This window comes from Rhopilema esculentum, chromosome 4 (assembly GCF_057945365.1).
Source record: "Rhopilema esculentum isolate cy_ngs chromosome 4, ASM5794536v1, whole genome shotgun sequence".
In the NCBI taxonomy this organism is placed as follows: Eukaryota; Metazoa; Cnidaria; class Scyphozoa; order Rhizostomeae; family Rhizostomatidae; genus Rhopilema; species Rhopilema esculentum.
In genome coordinates this window covers 7,294,705-7,308,179 of record NC_142818.1, presented here as the reverse complement: position 1 = coordinate 7,308,179, position 13,475 = coordinate 7,294,705, and the positions used below count along the sequence as shown (strand labels likewise).

Genomic DNA, 13,475 nt, shown 5'->3' with positions numbered 1-13,475 from the left:
TCTAAAATTTCATTGGTTTACAAGGGACTTTGCATAAGACTAGTTAAGAAAAAGAGAAACAAAGAAAGCCATACAGTAAATAAAGTAAAACTAAAGGGTGTTTTGCTGCACCAATACACACTATAACCGACATTTATGACGTAAAAACCAAACGTTCACTTTGCAAAATATAAAAATGGTACTCTCGTCAAGAACAATTCGTTTTTGTTTTCTTCCAGCAAAATAATCATAAAAATACTGTCTAAGCCTGATTTCTGCGCTTATCTAATTAATTAAGGATAATATTAACTTAAGACGAACTCATAGAGATAATGAAGGTACCAAGCTTATTTCGTATCAGGATATTGCTTTCCTAATTTGATTTCTATAAACTTTAAACTGCCACAGCAGTACCGACCGAAACGCCCAGGAAACTGACAGCAAACATCTGTATCAAAGAATTTCAGTTTGGCGCCCGCAGCCTTCTTGAATTCGGACTATCAGGATATAATGAGATTTCTGGTGGCAGATTTTTCAAAAAATTTAGTTTCGAAGCGTAGTATCATAGGCCCCGTTCACACGTATCCTGTAATGATCGATATTACAATAACCTTAAATCGCTTTTCAAAGTGAATAAATTGTTTAAAGGACCCCGCAATCGCAGACTACAGATTTTGAAAATTTTTATACGACACAGATGGTCATCACAGCAAGGCCTGGTAAGAATAAGCTGATATTGAAGTCGCTTTCTAAATTAATAAAATTGCCACCGCCGGTGAACTACCTCTCCCCTGTCAAATAAGTCCTGCCACACCTCTATTATCACATGAATACACCTCTTTTATCAAGGGTATGCTAAATAATTTAAAATTAATTTAGAACGTGGAAAATAGTTGTTGAAATATTATGTCAAAAAGTTTCAAGAAAAAAGCCTAAAGAAAATATTACCTTGGCAAATTAGTTGGGAGAAACAAAACAAATTTGCAGCTGCAGCTATGGTGTGGAAGTATTAGTTATTGGACGAAAAAAGTAAGGAAAAAATAGAAATGTAAAAGAAGTACGGAATAAATAAATGAAAAAGAATGCGTACAAGGAATATAGTAATCATTCACAATAACAATCAGTTTTTGAAATAAGAAAGCCAATATGGCGATTTGATTGAAAATTTTAAGTGGTTGTCGTCACCTTTTGCCAATTGTTGTCACCTTTTGCCAATTGTTGTCACTTTTTGTCAATTGTTGTCACCTTTTGTCAATTGTTGTCACCTTTTGTCAATTTTTGTCACCTTTTGTCAATTGTTGTCAGCTTTTGCCGATTAGCCTCTATCAGTTATTGTTTTTAGGATCATTTTGGAACCCTTTGGTAATTTTGCAAAATATGCTAGCAGCATGGTATTCCTTGAGAAAATTCCTTCGCAAAATTCGCAGCAATGTTTTGTATTTCAACGTCTTGCGCCTTAACCAACGATTATAACGCGAATTCTAATAAATCGCGGTTGTTCTCCAGGTTACTAATTTAATTGCGCTTAATATCATAACGCATTGAAAATTTTATAAATATAAAAAATTTGAAGATAGTGCTCATTCCACTTTGCGAGAAATCCTATTATTCTTATCGGTAAATCCCCAGAAATTCTTCCAGAGTCATGAAAACACTACGGTCGCACGGTCACTGACCGGAGGAAGGTCCATCAAAAACAATAGAAGCTCCTATGACACACCCAAGCAACGCCCAATTTCTATTGTTTTATGAGGAAGGTTTGCCTTCTGGGATCTTCTTGTCTGGAGGAAGGTTAACAACTTTTTGGACTCTCAATTCTTCTTCCTTGGCAGCAATCTCGTACGCTGTTTATAGGGTTGAACTGCCCCTCGATCTAAACAACTGTATTTTGATGGATCTGGGTCTGGCTGAAAATGAGACCTTTGCCATGGAGATGGTACCATGGAGAGGGCTCGGGGGTGGGGGCTCAGCCCCCTTACTGAAATTAAGAGAGTTTAGGGGGGCCCTGCCCTCTTGGTTGGGCAAATTCTCAACTTGGCATGGTGAATTACCCATTTAGCATGCTCCGGCCCGACACCAGCAGTGATATAAAGGGGGGCGGAGATCATAATATTTCCGACAACATATCTACTTCAATGGCAAATTTAATACAACGCATGCGGCTCATTTGTCATTTCCCATTTGCTAGGTATACTGTGGGTCTAGTAGCCCAACCCAATTTGCTATATCTTAGAAGCCGATAAGAGTTTTTCGAGGTGCAGTTGCCTTCTTGGTGAAGTGACTAGTCAAAGGCAAAGGACCACTAAATTATTCAGTAAGGACCAACTTTGGCTATTTCCAGTCAATGCAACATAAAATAATCGATTAAAAGTAAAATTGCTAATAATAAAATATGGAAAGCTAAGAAGAATATATTCAGCCAGTCGTTGGGATGTGACTTGTGACTGTGAAGAATCCTTAAATTCTCCGAAAAGCATTTCAGATTTTACGACAAACAGCCTTATTGGGGGGCGACGCGCCCTCCCATGCCCCCATTGGCATCGGCTCTGAGCATGCTATTGACAATTTGAGTAATTTCATATAAACAACAAAGAATATTTAACACAAAATGCAAATATACAGTGTGTGACCATTGGTGTGGTATTGGACGTGACTTTTACGGCACACTCCCCCTTGCTAACTTTTTAGGACGAAACCTCCGACAAAGCAGTAAACACAATTATTTTCAATTTGATAGCCAACCTTTAGGTTGATAAGAGGACAAAGATCATTGCAGAAAACAACCATGTTAAAACGTAATGTAAATGCAGCAGAAAATTTCGTAAACAAAACGAATGCCATAGTCACCGCAATATCTAATTCGGATTGGGCTCATAGATTGAAATAACAGATTGCAATTTTAACATAAAATTAGTAATATCCTTCTTTATTCGTTAAGCATATTATGTGTACGATCAGCTGGCGCTGGAAAACCAACACGGACTTTGCATACGATTTTAGAACGGCTAAAACATCAGTACTACGTCAAGCTTGAAAAAGTCGGAACGCTCTAACCGATAAGCCCCTAAAAGTTCATCTACCTTCAGGCAAAAACTAATTGAAATACATCAGATTGGTCTCTGCTGTGACGTACGAGGCCTTAGGGTCTGCATCATGATTTTGAATCATCCACTTTGCTACATGCACGAAGAAACCACAGTTCTGGTCAAATATTTCCTCCCCGGGAGGGGCATTCCCACTATGGCCTAACAGGGGGGTCCAGTCATGGTCAAAGAGGGCCAAAGCTAAAGTGTTAAAAATTACCCTCTAATGGTATTATTTTTGGCAATAACCCTCAAATGGTAGCATAAGAACCGAAATTACGCCCTTGGCAGCATCCATTTCTTTGTGCTCGCCTGGTCCTCCTTTGAGAAATTTCTTTGCCATTGAATGTTGTTGATTCGGGAAAGAAACGATCTTATTAATTTTCTATAACAAAACGCAAACTAAACTAAGCAGCTGAGTAAAAGCTCCCCCTTCAATGTAGCAACTATCTTAAATACCCCTAAATGATAGTGTTATTATCGAAACTAGGCCATTTGGTAGCCATTGGGAAAGACCCTCAAATCGATTGAGCCCCCTGTCAGGTCCTAATAAGAGTACCCCCCCTCCCCCTGGGGTTTCCTCAAAGATCTAGAAATGCCGAATAGGAGAGACATTTAAAGAAGAAATAAGATGTCTACGATAAATTCATCATAATTTAATCGCAAAACATGAGGCAGCGCTCCTCTCACTAGAAAGTCAGCTAAATTGCTACTCAAGTGAACAAAGGTCGAGCAAGTGACTGTTTTTTCTAGAAACAAATAAGAGAAATGGGCTTAAAGCTAAAAAACCAAAACCACTATCCATATATAAAAACAAGAAAGAGGGAATGAAAAGAAATGTAGCAAATATGAAACACCACAATACGCCGAGAATAAACAACAATAAATACACGTAAATCAGTAAAGGCTAATATTTCGCCCCGGCATACGGGGCTGCATCAACTTTTGCTCTGATGAAGGGTGAAACTATTGAAAAATGTCTCTCATAGAGTAGTGTAAAATTAAGCTCCATTGGTGGGATTTAATGACCAATATAATTGTAACTCGAACTTGAATGAGCAGATACTCACAGATAAATGATGACCATCCGGCAAGGGTGAGTGGTATGAGAAAACCTAGATGATTTTAAGACATGTTACCCTAAAAAACTGGAATACAAGCTCCCCTATGAATCACCACATTCCTATATATGTACAAATGGAAAACTTTAAAAGCCTGGCGCTGTTTTTCCTTTCCATTTGATTTCGCAGCGAATTTTTAAAAAATGCAGTCGAGTTCAAGTCTTTGGCGGAGAAATTTACCAAAAAAATTTAAATAGAATGTTTAGAAATATTGTTGAGCACAAGTGCTGTTCTTCAGTGTTGGGATGCAGCAAGGGTGACTAAACTTTATACCCTATAAAAATTGCAGAATCGAGCAGCTAGAATTATAACTAATAGTAAGTTAGATACGCCCGCTATGGTTTTTATTCAATGTACTATAAAAATATCTTTTGTTAATTTGATGTAGTTTACTTTCGAAAATTAATTAAAGATTGCCAGAGCCCTCTGAAAAGCAATTCGTATAGACTGCTTCATCAAATGAACTACATGAAACGAAATAACTTGCAAAGCATTAATTTCTTTCTGAGAAAAATTGCTTTATATATTCAGCATTTTTGAAATTCTCAAACTATGAACCCAAAACCATAACCTAATAACCTAGAACCTAAAACTTATAGAACTATATATTTGATTTATTAAACAAGTTCGCGGTGAATGCGGAAATACAGATGAACATTGGAAGCATGTAGCTGTAGCACAGAAGAGCGTCTTTCTTATATCTTGAGATTACTTATTAAATCGAGTTTAAATAAAAATGAAAAAGTACAAACAAATTTGTCTTTGGTTGGATCATTAAAGCCACTGGATATGCTAACACGAAAGAAGCAGTAGTAGCATTCTGTAATGATTATAACTACAATTTTTGTAAAGTGCCAAAATCTATCAAATATATATATTATTTCGTGCTGTGCAAGACTGAGACCTAAGGCCTAAATTTAAAGAATATAAAAAATGTCCATAGCAACAAGTAGAAGAGTCCATAAAAATACATATAAAAAGCAAAAGAAAATAAAAATGTTTTAATCTAGATATTTGGAAGTCAACATGAAAACTTCAGAAAATAACTAGCATTTGAAAACTTGCTATTATACAAGAAAACTAGCAAAGTCTTCTACAAAAGGAGAGCGGGTAAATAATTCCGAAACTCGTCCAGTAGCGCTCAGGGTTGCCAGATGGGGATTTTGAAGAGAAGGCCAGATGGGTAACAAACCCGGGCCAAAAATCACATAAAAAGAACAAATAAAAGAAACCCATACAGACAATGCCCAGGCGTAGTGAATATTTCCAAGCATGTGCGATTCAAATATTTTTCATAACTCAAATGAACTTTCTCCTTCAAAAGCTTCCTTTCTATCGCTAAATTGGTGAAAACACTTTAAAGATTGGTTCTTTACTGTTAAGTATTGTTAAGTTTATAGAAAACAAAAAAATGTCCGCAAAAATTTCGCCTATAAAGGTCCAAAAGTAGTAGGCCAAAAACAAATTTTCCAGGCGATTTAAATCTGAAAAAGGCCAAAATTGGAAGGTTTGGCATGAAAAAGGCCAATCTGGCAACCCCGGAGCGCTTCGGCGGAACGTGTGTCAGTGACTTCAGTAGTTTTGTTCTGGGTTGCATTCCACGTTTAGCTAAACATTTGGCAATTTTCGGTGTTTCTTGTTCATATTTATTTAATTTCCAGCTTTCAGTCACTAGATGATGTCAATAAAAGTAAATGGGCGCAAAACTTTAATCAAGCTTTATTTCAGCCACTTGTGGGAAAGGATGAATTCTCATAAAATTAAATTAGTGACAGCCGTTGAGTTGCATATTTCGGCCTTTTTGCATGATATTGAATTAGGGTAAACCATTTAACTTTCGTTCGTCAATCTAGCTAATATCAGACAAAGATTCTTGCAACTTCGCATTGGATTTGACTTTCATGACGAAGTCGAGGCAAGATGAAATGCCTGTACAGCACTGATCTCTATAAAAGACTGGATCGAGCTTCTGCCGTTTCAGATTGAGGTCAATGTTGCTTGTCCGCGTGGGAACCATCGTAGAGTGTGGGCCTACATAAGATTACAAATAACTATGTCCAAGATAAGTTATTGGATATAAATTTAGGTTGAAAAACAGACCAGAATTGTAACTATAGAAATTTCTAAACGTTCGATGTGATCAAAGACGTTAATTGTCGTGCTACACGTCCAATAGCCCTAACAGTCGATGCGCTGTATGTTCTGCTTTACTGAAAAGCTGGTCAATTGGGGATAGAGGTGGGTAGTTTAGTTTGTAAAAAGTACTTTTTGACATTGGGTACCTCGTTTAACACTCATGTCGGTTCCTTTCGGTGTTTCGCGGTGAACGGTGGGTCCCACGGTTCTAGAGACTAATCAAATTTGGCGGGCCTTGGTTCTCATGTGGGTCAAACAATAAGAAGCTCGATCCAGTCTTTTATAGAGATCTGTGCTGTACAGGTAAAGAAAGATGGAATTAGAAACTTCTGGGAACGAGACTACAGCAATCAAGACCGTTTGAATGGATAATATCATTTTCTTAATTCTAGTTCTTCCGAAGAATATCTGGTGAGCATCAAAGACATTTCACTGAATACTTTAATAAGTAGGTAGCAAATATGAAACACCGCAATACGCCGAGAATAAACAACAATAAATACACGTAAATCAGTAATTAGCCTTTATTTTTGCTACATTTTTATAGACTTTTCGCCGCAAGAACTCCTTGGAACTCGTCGAGCAGCCTGCTACAGTGGCCTTTTCTTCATTCACACATACTTTAATAAGGCTGCGTTTGCAGGAGAAATTTTTTTCCCAAGCAATCCCGTTTTGGAACGGTTAAAAAATCCATTTGGAACGGTTCCGACAGGTCTCGAGTAAACGAAGGCCTAACCGTGCTCATTTTAGTACGGTTCCAAATGGAACTGGTCTCGTGTAAACGCTGCCAAACATGAGTCTAAATTTAACATATTTTTCTATAGCGCGTCATTCTATACAATAACTTATGGTAAAGTATAGCATACTATATCATACTTGAAAAAGGAGAGTGGAAAGAACATTCAAGTGTTTCTGCGGCAAACGGAAAGGGATGCGGCTTAAAGACAGCACTAGAGGCGACGATGAATATGAATTTCGCAATGACCTGGCAAAAAAGGCTTTGGGTAAGACCCGGATTCTTATGCATGAAATGTCATGAAAGATGAAAACCGACGCGGGAAAACCTTTAAAAAGGGAAGCCGTAGTCTCTACAAAGAAATAAATATTGCAATTTCATGAAAACTTACTAAAATAGGCGAGGATCCATTAAGATGAGAAACAGCTCCCGCGCTTATCTTGGTTTCATTCATGGCAGTCCTCCTAGGATGTGCTTACCAAAAAAATACGCGCAAAAATACACCGATAACCAAAGCCGTCGATCTACTAGAGAGGATGGTTACATTGTTTTCTTATAATAAAATGCTGTGCCGAAGAAACCCATAAATAAGGGTTTAGAGATTGGGAGTGCCAAAAGAAAATCATCATCGCTTACAAGTTTAGGAAATTTATCAAAAATCTAACAGAAAGATTATCAGTGTGCTGCAAATACAATAGGAAACACTCTTTGTCTGATGCTTATGTCAAACCATTCGTCCTAAATGGGTGACAGAGACATATGCTGATGTCTTTAACTGCAACATATGCTGGCACAAGCACCGCGGGGAATAATGCAAAATAGGGGGGCTAAAACGTTTTGAGGGGCTATACAAACTCAAAACCAAGACAACGGCGAATTTTTGTATGGTTCAAAGTACGTTTTGGAGATTATTAGGGAGCTTAAGCCATTGTAGCTCCCACGCTTCCGCAGTCCCTGTACTGGCAACAACGAATGCTGGGTATTCTACGCTCACCGCTGCCCTAGGTTCCAGGGCCACATTCATTCAAGCGCAAAATAGACGAGAGGAGCGGAGAAGCGGAGGAGCGGAAGAGCGGCGAAACGATGGAGCGGAGGAGCGCGAATTTATATGAGTAAGAATATCCAGGGTAGCTTAGCACAGATAAAATAAAACAATTTATTGGTCAATCTTTACACTCTAAAAAGACTAAAGTAGTCCAAATGCAAGAGCACAATGACCCAGTCGCTTTACAGACGACAAAATTGCGAAGAACCAAGGTATATTCGACGTGCTTAATTTTATCTTAATCGATATAACTCTAATAAATGCTCGATAGTAAAGAAATAATTTTGAAATAAGCATAACCAATTCACTAATGATCATTTTTTAACACACTTTTCCATAAAGGTGCAAAGTTCTTATGCATAGCGTTGTTGACAATTTAGAGCCTCGTTCACGTTAGTACGTTCTCGTTAACATCCAGACTTTCGGACCATCGAAAAAACTCATTCTGACGCATGTTTATTTCTTTTCAACCTGCGAAGGAGCTACGATTTTATCTCAGTTGGGGAGCAACTCAATCAATTCAGTGGCCAGGTGAACGGCGTGGATTTCTTTCAATTTACAGCGAGAATGTATCCGCTGTAATTAAGTTATGACCGAAGCATGTGCCCGCTTAATTCACTTATTTCATCGTTCGGTTCCTTATCTACTGTCTCACTCAATGATTCTATCGCCGTCTGTTATCGTGGCCTCATCAGTCTGTGATATATGTTCAGCCACATGTTCCTCCTTTGCTCATCGTCCACGAGGTGGCACCAAAATGTCATAAAATTGTTTGAATGTATAATCACAATCAATGTATAATTATTCAGTCAACCTTGGGATTCGTCAATTTTCTCGACAGTTTATTGATACACTGGGATCTATCCAATAAACCAGTTTTTGTATTAACATTTGTGCTAGTTTCAGGTCTATCAAATCCCTTTTATAGCTATGGCTCAAAAAGTAATTAAGTAAGCATATCAACAACATGCCTTATCGGACATGCCATTCTTAATCTTCGCAAAAGCAGAGTTTAAAAATGAATGAGTCGATGATAATATTCAACATGGAGGTGAACCGTCCAACCAGCAATAGCCATTATCCAAAACATGGGCTCCGACGCAGGTTGGAAAGTGGAGGGGCCAAGAGAAAATATAACAATCACAACAAAGGTTTTTACAAAAAGCTCTATTGTCTTGCAAAAAAGTGAGGGGGCCATGCCCCCCCCGAGCTCCCCCCTTCGTCGGAGACCCTGCAAAACCGTACAAGACATGTTGCCTGTAGGTTGCCTTTGAGATATACATTTTGCATTTTAATAAAAAGCAGAAGTTGTTGTGTCTGTCAAGAAAAAACCCAATTTCTTCGCTGAGAGTGAAAAACTAAATAAAATCATGACTGCCCACAACCCGAATGATTTGAAATTGATCTATAGACTTTGAAGGGATTTTCATTAATTCACACTTGTGTGATAGAACGGTTTGCTATCAGAAAATATCAATACTAAGAAAAGGATGACCTGGTGGTTTGCAAGCTCTCTCACACAAACTATCCTTACTCCAACACCTTGGTTTTCAAAGCTAAAAAACAGTTTCGCCTGAAATCAGACAAGCATGGATATTGAGAACGCAAATATCCCAATATTGTTTCAAAAGATTTCTCTCCAACATGAAAAATTACAAAGACGAGATAAAAGAGATAAGCATTTTGATTGAGATATATGCTTAATCGAGGTTTTTTGGCAGGGTCACGCGACTTTCAATGAAGACCGGTACACCAAAAAGAATTAAAAGCTATTTTTGAAAGATAGTGAAAACATTTATTATTTAATGCACATAGTCACTATACAAGTCTAATCATATCTAATTGGAGAGTACTTTGGGGTTTCACATGCAAACAAATGTGGTTATTGAAAAAAGTTTGATTCATAAAAATGGTTAAAAAATCATATATAGCCTTTGGCACATGAGAAATTAAAAAATAAATGACTTAAATATGACCAAAACAAAGACAAAAATGAGAAGAAGAGAAATAATAACTGCAGTGGTAAGAATGAGTTAGGCAGATGATAAATATTGAGCAATAATATATGGGCAATACCGAAGACAGTATTACATAAAATATCAGGCAAATATTATAAATATTATTAAAAGACCAGTTGATGTGTATATCAATGAAACTGATTGTTTCAAAAAATACAGGAATTGAAAATAATAAGGAGGTAGAAGAAGTCAATACGCAGCAAGCTGTACGACCAGAGGCGGACACTTGATCAAATATTGGGAGGGCAAGCCTATTGTTTTAATAGGATGATGTCACATTTCCCATTGTTTTAGAACAAAGACCATTGTCCTCTAAAGTATTGAGGGGGGGCGGTCGCCCCCCAAGTATCCGCCACTGTGTACGACCGTTGCCGTAGACATGATTGATCAAGAGGTATGAAATATATTTGATAAGCAAAACATGAATGTTGGATGAAAGAAATGACATAAACACAATCTGTTACATTACTTTGGAGTGAATGTAGTGCTTGAAGAAGCAGTAATAGTAAAACACAGTGCAGTATAACGTAGCTTAGGGTAGTACTGCATTGTCTCAACACCCAAACAGATGCTTTGATGATAAATAGGCCTTTCATGTGAACAAATTTCTACAATGCAGGATAAGGCGGGAATCCTAATGACCCAGTGTCACAAGGAAAAACATTTAAGTGTGTTGTGAACCATTCGGGGGCGGTCTGGTGTGAATATCGCAGGGTGGCTAGCAAATTTAAAGAACCCAGTTTAGGGCGTGGCGGAAAAGTTAAGCCACACCCATTTAAAATGTAGCCTTAAAATACGGTTAATTTAATAAACATTGATAATAAAACAATGTGCTAAACAGCAGCAGTATATTGATTTTAATTCGTAAACTCAGATCTAGTTGAATCCATACATTCTCTCTCGTGTTAACAGGGTTTGAAATCTCATGAAGAGTTTTCTAAATTATATTAAGCTGGCTGAATAATCTTTCACAGGAAACTTGGGTGCAGCTAAGCGCATCACACATTTATACGCATTGTAGAGGGAAGGGTATGCTGCTATGTGCATGTTGTATTCACGCTTCTTTTTATAAGAACCAATAATTTTAGATTCAGGCTGAGAGTTCTTAGTTTTTGCAAAAAATCTGACGCTAGGTCGTTCTTTATTTGTTCCTAAATTATTAGGGTGTGAGCAGTGCGATTGCTAGCTTTAGGGAGGTGTTCAGACATCACTTGCCAACAAAGTGAGTGAGACAAGATTCGTTTGACAACAAGATTGAATATTCAACGAAAAGCACCCACACATGGCTAAGAATCCTCATTTTTGGGATAAAATGTTGTTCAAAATTGCATTTTACAATAGCTCAGCCTTAGCTTGTTCTCAATTTGTTCTCAACATTTGATGCACAATTGGCAAGCTTCAATCCTTTTGATACAGGGTGTCGATGTCGACTTTGGAGTCCTTTCTCTCTTTGCGAACCCCCACCTTGAAAGTCACAGTTCTTTCTCTATCTGTTTCCTCTCTAAGTGCTTGAAATCATATATTTTTTCTATATCTTCATTTGCACTAATTGTTGTTTTTCTTTGAACGATTTGCTGCTGGTAGCAGTAGTGAATCTCAGGGGTTGCGGCAACTAGGGGCAGTTGCCCCTCTCTTACTGAGTTGAAACAAGTCCTAAGCTCTAATTAATTTTAAATCGTATTGCCAGTATTTTGTAATTAAAAATTTGAATTATCAATATGAAATGAAATGAAATGAAGTTAAGTTGAAAAATTTTCTCCAAAATGGGAGGGCCCGTAAAAATTTTTTACACATGGCCCGGGTGGAGATCGCCAGTTTGCCGCCCCTGGAACCATTTTAACTGTTTCTTGTAATATTGAAAGACAAATTATTGCGTCGTGGCCATGCTTTTACGGCGTTTTAATACATAGAAATACTTGGATGGTTTTGAAACTAGTGAATCGGGGACAGCAAGATAGAGGTTCACTACAAATGCTCCAAAAAAAGCTTAAAACGTGACTGAGTTATCGGCAAAAACGTTGGTGCACACTAGAGATAAAAAAGGTGCTAAAAATCTGGCTAAATGATGACCTGTGTGGCTCGACTTTGATAATCATAGAGAAGCCAGGCTTAAGGTTATTGTTGAAATATTTCTGCTTTTCCATTTAAATAGCCATTTTGAACGGATCATCATAATATTTTTATTCAAAGTTACATTACTTCCAGAAAGAAAGCAATGGAAATTTTTCATACTGTGATGGGAGAAAGTATGTTTTTGGTTTCCTAGTTATTTTACTTACTTGCCATGAATTCTACATTAATTCTGGGATTCTAAATGCATTGCACCATTAACTATAAACCTATAAAAACTTTAACATTATAATATTAAAACTATAAAATGACTTTGACTCGTCGCACTTTGACTCGTTTTTATAGTGCTTTTATAGTCTCGAGATTCTACCGAAATTCTCCATGAATCTTTTTGCTCGAATTACTTAAAAAGAAAAAGCTTAAATTTGTAATGTGAATTATCTTTTTTCAAATAAGACCACAGTCTGCATTCTAAATGCAAAAAACATCTAATTATTCCTAAGATGAGGAAAATAGTTCAGAAATAAAACTTGGGCACATTGAAAAGTCAATCATTGAAAAGACATACCATGAACAAGAAATCCTCCCAATCTATTCCATAGTGGCGCAACTCTGTGTATCAGCGTAAAATTGAGGCAGTATTGAAATAGTTCTCTTTGGACTTCAAATCGCTGCTCTATCTGAAATTTAAGAAACATCGTCCTGTGATACAGCTTATCAATGCAACAGAATAACAAAATGAATTTTAAAGTTAACCCAAACATTAAAGTTAAAGCAAAAGAGACGTAAAAAAGTGCCAATTCTAATTCAAAAAATAATAGGACAGCTAAAAGTATTTTATAAATAAGGAGGATGACAGGGAAAGCGGAAGGACACCGGTACAAAGCGTCGGCACATACTTTGATGGTCTCACTCAAAGGGACATTTGTGAAAAGACTTCTAATGTCGAAAGAACACATGAAAGATTTTTCGTTTTCGATGTTCAAGTTTGCATGAACTCAGCGAACGTAAAAGAATCCTTGATGTAAAGTTTTGAATATTTTTGAAAAACAGGGTCCAAAACTTCAGAAAGCCACTTAGCCAGTTCGTGCTGAGCCAATCATAGACAAGATAGGTCTAAGTGGGATGTTCGGCTTGTGTATTTTAGGGAGGCCATACATTTGTGGTCGTTGAGAGCCCATGGGTCTTATCCTATCATAAATTTCTGTAGCCAAAACTTTTGAGTTGACAAGTTCAAAAAAAAGTTTTTGGAGCTTTCGTTCTAGTTTGGCCGTTTTGTCCTGTGTT

The 13,475-nt window shown here is 37.3% G+C and overlaps 1 protein-coding gene across 1 annotated transcript in view; it reads right to left on the bottom strand.

The window, feature by feature from the left end:
- The window catches only part of LOC135691087 (uncharacterized), a 52,730-nt gene that overhangs the window by 37,190 nt on the left and 2,065 nt on the right, over window positions 1-13,475 (bottom strand). The window contains exon 4 of the mRNA XM_065208839.2: window positions 12,757-12,868. Within this exon, the coding sequence (XP_065064911.2) occupies window positions 12,757-12,868 (112 nt within the window). The remainder of the gene's footprint in view (window positions 1-12,756; window positions 12,869-13,475) is intronic.